The sequence below is a fragment of the Aptenodytes patagonicus genome, chromosome 6 (genome assembly GCF_965638725.1).
Source record: "Aptenodytes patagonicus chromosome 6, bAptPat1.pri.cur, whole genome shotgun sequence".
Classification (NCBI taxonomy): Eukaryota; Metazoa; Chordata; class Aves; order Sphenisciformes; family Spheniscidae; genus Aptenodytes; species Aptenodytes patagonicus.
The window spans coordinates 21,987,648-21,994,196 of record NC_134954.1 but is presented as its reverse complement, the minus strand read 5'-3'; the positions used below and the strand labels follow the sequence as shown (position 1 = coordinate 21,994,196).

The following is a 6,549-nucleotide window of genomic DNA, read 5'->3' as shown; positions in this document are numbered from 1 at the left end:
AATAGGTATTCTTAAATCATTGAAGAATCAGTATTCTTGCACCAGACAATAATGCAACCAGTAACTGATTAGCTATTTCATTTACAGCTCTGGAAGGTTTTAAATCAGGGTTTGGACAAGGAGGTAATATGACACAAACACAGCAAGTAGGGTGAAAGTACTTTTGATCTTACTTTGCACTTTCTAATATGCAAATCTTATCTGAATACATCAGAAATGGCCCATTGAAGCAGATACGCAAGGTTTGTTGCAGCTTGTTATAAACATACCTGAAACATCTCTATCGTTCTGGTATTTCTTTTATCTAATAGATGTCATTAAATGAACTATCGAAAATTACTGAAAGCAGGTACAGACAAATGCAGTGAACAACTTTAAAACCCCCATACAAACTAGCACAAAAATATCTTGGACTGGACAGATGGCACTTTTCTTGAAATTGCAATTGTGCTATGTAAAAACCCTGCAACAATCCCAGGCAAGACATATAAGAACGTTTTCTTCTGAGAATATTCTGAAATTTAGATTTCATACCCAAGGTTGGAATTGTACCAGGTTACCTGCATATTAGAACCTGGTGAAAATAAAGAATAAATAGTGCTTTTCCAAAATATTTGTTTTTCTTTGTTTTTTATTCTTTGTTTTTCTATTTAACACAAACATGCTCAGCACAGCATGTAATTCAGGACTGGATGTGCATGGAAAAAAGTAGACCTGATCAGCGACAAATACCTTAAGGTCTTTATTGTGCTTTGGTCTAGTGTCCTGGTTTCGGCTGGGATGGAGTTAATTTTCTTCCTAGTAGCTGGTACAGTGCTGTGTTTTGGATTTAGTATGAGAATAATGATGATAACACACTGATGTTTTAGTTGTTGCTAAGTAGTGCTTGCACTAGTCAAGGACTTTTCAGCTTCTCATGCCCTGCCAGGGAGAAGCTGGGAGGGGGCCCAGCCAGGACAGCTGACCCAAACTGGCCAAAGGGATATTCCACACCATGTGACATCATGCTATCAATATATAAACTGGGGGGAGTTGGCCGGGGGGCGATGACTGCTGCTCAGGGACTGGCTGGGCATCGATTGGTGGGTGGTGAGCAACTGCATTGTGCATCACTTATTTTGTACGTTCTTTTATCATTATTATTATTTTCCCTTCCTTTTCTGTCCTATTAAACTGTCTTTATCTCAACCCACGAATTTTACTTCCCCCCCCCCCCGCCCCGATTCTCTCCCCCATCCCACTGGGGGTGGAGAGCGAGCAAATGTCTGTGTGGTGTTTAGCTGCCTGCCAGGTTAAACCACAACACCTAGGAACTAAACAACCTTTCCCATCACCTACAAATACAACACTTCTCATTAATACTGAGAAGCTTCAAGTTGGAGATCCAGCTTGAAGCACTGTGGTACCACTTTCTGTGAATGACATCGACATCAACCTGAAGGGCAGTCAGTCTATGACAGTACCTTTGCAAGCGTGGCATCCATTCCATTGTTTTATCTCATCTTTGCAATGGTTAATTGTTGCACCAGGCATTTTTAAGAAGCTGAGTGAATTTGCTGCCTCTGCTGTACTTCCAACTGGCCCAAGAATAAAAGAGCAAGATTGAGCTGAGACCCTGAACTTTGTATCACCACTAGACTGGTCTTCAAAAACTGCTTACACTGCATTACAAATCTGAGCCAGGCTTCATAAATTTAACATTAAACACTTGCCATTAGTGATATTTTGGGCTCAATTCTGGAATTAGTAAGTGCTTTCTGCAAGGCAATGGAAGGTGAAGGTGTTCACTTTGCCACATGTCAGTACACCAGAATACTGCGGAGCTTCTAATGAGCTACATCAAAAATGGCGTTTTATTTAGCAGTCAGGTAAATCAATGGAGATCACCTAATGCATCATCTATTAGATACATTTAAAAAAAAAAACTTTATTTGTTTTTACTAAGAAATTTATGAACGATGCAAAAAAGTGCCATATAATGATTTACAAAACAGAAGAAATTTGCCAGATATACAGATATTTAACAGTTTGATGGTAACATTTGAAAGATACATATTATACAAGGTCAATTATGAATAACCTGCTCACGTATTTGTAATGCAAAGGGCTTCTGCAAAGACCATCTAACATATGCAGCCACTTTCATATGTAAAACAAAAAATATATCTTGATGAAATAACACAAATGTAAAAACAATAATTTCAAATCAAGTGCTTTGGGCAGAAAAAATATGTGGAAAGCTTTTCCTTATTTTAAATGAATATATTTTAACCTTAAGGAAGCTCTGAATATTGTTGTCAATTATACGTGTTAAATGTTACAAAACCAAACAACAATGCTGTTTGTTACTTCAAACAACATTCAAAGCACATTCCATAGTATTTTAAACAATTTACATTATCTCAGAAAATACCCTTTAATGCTAAATAGCTTGCTACAGTGACAAACCTATGTTGCTGAAATAATCTGAAATCATCTATTGAAGAACTTGCTAGTACACATGTACTAGCAGAAATATGTATTACCGAAACTGAGTGAAATATTCTTTTGTACTTTATAGGTGCAAGCTTCTTCTTTAATTTTCAACACTTACAGTTCACTAAATTTGTTTTAGGGCAATTTAAACAAGTCTTTTCAGAGGTCCCTGAGGTTGCAGAAATAACCAAGCTACTTAACTAGGTGCTTAAACAAGGAAATCAGTACTTAATTAGAGGCAACCAAGGTTAAATAATTTTAATGGCAATGAAAATTTAAAAGCCACTAATGGAAAGACAAAAGTTAATTTCCCTTTTTTCTCATACATGTATTATGGACTAAAATGTAGCTACTCACTGGAGCTAGGGCATCAGAACATAAACCCAGCTCAAAATGAGACTGTAGTAAATAAATAATTCCACCTGTCATCCAACAATTAACAAGAACTAAACCAATTCTCACTTCTGTTCCCTGCAAAATGTTTGCTGTTTTTTTTATTTATGTTTGTCAAAATATGCCAGTACAAAATATTCAAGAAGCGCTTATTAATGTGACCAAAAGGACAGTTATTGCTGTACAGTTACACTAGCTCTCACTGCGGGACTGGCTGCTGCTCGTTCTCTTTCTCTAGCAATTTCCATCTCTATTTTGGCTTTGATTTTATTCCAATCAACTTCCAGCTGTAAGAACAGAAAGCGAGTACACAGAGGTTAACTAACATTTATATAGAGAGGTCAAACAGATAGCTATTCACTAACAGAAGAATTTGAAGTTATAATTACAAAGTGACCATATCAATCATTATATAGTTCTCCATGTATAAGCGAGAACTTATACTAATGGAATGTGTGAAGGCACAGTTGAGTTCTAACAAACTGAACTTTCCACCTTTAAAATAAAACAAACTTGATATATTTTAAAAATACTTACACATCTCATTGTGTCTAGCAAAAAACCCCCAACATTAAAACACAAAAATAACTCGGATCAACTTGCATCTAATTTAAATGTAATGACATCTGTGTCCTGTTACTGAGAATATAGCCCTTTATCAATAATACATGCAGTAATGTCTTTTGACTGCACCTAAAGTCCACCAAGTAAACTGATAGCAGTTTACTTGTTATCTGATATAACAGAAATCAGATTGCTGCTTGATATTTGTCTTCTACATCAATAAATGTTTTAGCTTTATCTTGGCATTTCTCCAGCTGCAGAGAATTGTCATCTTCTGGGTGTATTCTATTTCAGTGAAACTTCAGACAATAGATATAGTACAGTATCCATGGTACAGTGAGGTACAATAGTTGTCTGTGTTTCCAAAAATGCTTGACAAGAAAGAATGGATCATGGTGCATTTGATGACTATAAAAACATGTCCAAAAACTGGGCAAAAATGTAATCACGAAGTTCAGTTTCATTGCTGAAGAATTAAGACTGTCAAAGATGGGATGGGAAAAAAATCTCAACTGCTGCACAGGGAATTTTCAGAGTAGCTGTTATTCTGTTAACTAAGTCATGAAATAACAAGGAAGATTCTCTACAAGGGAAGATGTAACTGCAATACCCACATTCTCATGTGAAAAGGTTAATCCCTCAATTCAGGATGCATTTACTGGGTCCAGGTGCTTTGGATCTGATGACTGAAATCTTTATGGAGCTCTAAGAAAGAATGTGTTTGCTTTAACAGATGTCACACAGATGCTAAACATACCACATATAGGGCTAATTCTGCCATCTAGCCCAGAGAGCTACTTGCCAGTGAAGCCAACAACCCCTGCCAGTGACACCTAGTAACTGCCAAGATATGGATTCTCAGTATACATATTAGGTTCGTAATACCTTATAAATAAAGATGTGAGATATAACAACTAAGTACATTGTTTAGATTCCGTATCTGATTGCACATCAGTGCTCTCAGCTGCAGTATAGAAAAGAGGTAAAAACTCCTTACTTAAGCCTGAAGGAGTTTTAGGTGGTGAGAGGGAAACTGAGACCCTTTTTTTTCTCCTGTGAAGGAACAGCAGCACAAAATCCTGCTTTTCTCTTCAATGCGCTTAACATTTCCTTCTAACTTTGCTATATGAGTCTGACAGGCTGCATTAAGAATTTAGTTACCACCATAGCCAAGAGTGTAAAATCTACTTCACTGAGTAGGTTCCCTCCTAGTTTCAGATCCAGCTGACAAGACCTCCAAAACACGGATGCAGAATATAGCTCAAGGACTTCTTTATTCCAAGAACCTTCTGCAGTCTGAGGCCCAAGTTTCAAGACTAGGTGCAAGGTGAAACAGGCTCCACTCGTGTCACTCTGCTCACACCTTGTCACTGACAAGGTGTTGTTGCTTAGGAACCCTTCCAGAAACTACAGCTTTCTTGAGGATTTAAAGACAGGACAGTACTATCTAAAAAGTCTCTTTCAGAAGCATCAGGGGATTAACATGATTTTTGCTCAATAATGGATTTAAAGTATGTAGAAGACATAATTCTGGCATAGCAGCTGAAATTGCTGCATGATAAGAGTGCTTGGAATCTGTTCTGTTATTTTTCTGTATTTTCTAGGTAAAGTACTGCAGAATGGTTCATTGGGGAGCTAGATATTGTGCAGATTTTTATTCTTGTTTAGGAAATGAAACATCCTTAGAAGTGCTAAAAGCTAATGACTTACATTAGAAATCGAGCTTTATTGAAAGTGTAATGGGCACTGTCCAATTAAAGGATCTGAGCTAACAGCTCAGATGTATTTCCTGATTCATCAGCTACAGTGGATGAAAGGATCTGACACAGTCGAAGTACACGCCTCTTCTTATAGTTTCACCCTCAGAATGCGAGGGGAAGTGCAGGAAGGACATAAGGGCTGCTCAGTGAAATTGCTGTCTAAGGTGCACATGTGGTGCCTCTCATAAAGGAAACGCGCAGAAATACTCCAGCGGAATCTAAGATACCTTTAGCTTATGAACTGTAAGATCTGTCCTCAGTCTTTAAGATCTGTGAAATGCTAATAAATTGAAATGACCTACTGATGATGGAAAGGGTTTCCAGAGGTTTGATGAAATTGTATATTTAGCTATCTATCATATTTGGCAGAATGGTTCGTAGTTCACTCTTAATATATCTGGATACCTTCAAAGTTTGTTATTATTGCTATCCATAAAATTACATAAAAACGTTGAAGACATTTAAGAGGTACACACTCAACTATACTAAGGTCTAGCTCCTTGTTTATGGAAAACAACTGTGCCTTCATTTGTATAATCGTTGCCAGATACTAATTATATACATTCCGTACCTGTGCCCTCAAATAAAACACATGCACAACTATTACTAGCCAAGTAGCCACACATCAAGCTATGAACTTGTACTCAGATGTAAAATCTTAAGATTTGTGTCCACGTTTGAATGAAAGAAGGAAAATGTAAGAGCAATTCCCCCCTACCCTCCCAAACTGGCTACAAAGAGCAGGCTGACCTAAAGCTGTAGGAATAATTCTAAGGAATACTTACACCTTCTGCATATTGCAAAAATCTTTTGTTCGTTTCTTTTTTACCAAAGTCCTCTAGGAACTTCTGTCGATAAGCCAGGACTGTGTCAACATGTGTCTTGTGCTTTACTGCTAGTTCTAGGGCCCTGGAATAAAACAGAAATGGGCTTGTCAGGCTATATAAATGCTCTGGCACAACTACAGTCACCATGGTTTTGCAAAACGATATGCTGAAAAGCGTTTGGGCTGCAGGCAAAGACTCCTAATCTATAGTGCCAAGCAGTTTTACATTAGTATCAGTCACAGGAGGTTAAAAGTAGCCAGCAAAGGAGACTGTCTACTTTATGATGTATGCTATGAAAAATATCCAACAATTATTTCTGTTGACAACCTCATCACATCATTGGAGTTTGGCAATAGGAGTCTTTTTATTTCAAGGAAATAAAAGAGAATGGTTAGAGTTTAGCACTCTCAATATAAAGAGGCAAAAGTAATGATTGTTAGTAACTTTATTACAATCGGGAATCGCTTCTGAACAGTGTCACAATACACATTTATGGCATATGCTATACAGCATTTACAAATATTCTATAG

General features: G+C 37.2%; 1 protein-coding gene across 4 annotated transcripts in view; it reads right to left on the bottom strand.

Annotated features, from left to right (window-relative positions):
• Window positions 1-1,266: 1,266 nt before the first annotated feature.
• IFT80 (intraflagellar transport 80) overlaps window positions 1,267-6,549 on the bottom strand; it is a 67,939-nt gene continuing 62,656 nt past the window's right edge. For all 4 annotated transcript variants that reach the window (XM_076341447.1, XM_076341444.1, XM_076341446.1 and 1 more), the window contains 2 exons: window positions 5,978-6,101; window positions 1,267-3,155 (listed from right to left, as the gene is read on the bottom strand). In XM_076341447.1, the coding sequence (XP_076197562.1) occupies window positions 3,042-3,155; window positions 5,978-6,101 (238 nt within the window). In that variant the 3' untranslated portion in view covers window positions 1,267-3,041. The remainder of the gene's footprint in view (window positions 3,156-5,977; window positions 6,102-6,549) is intronic.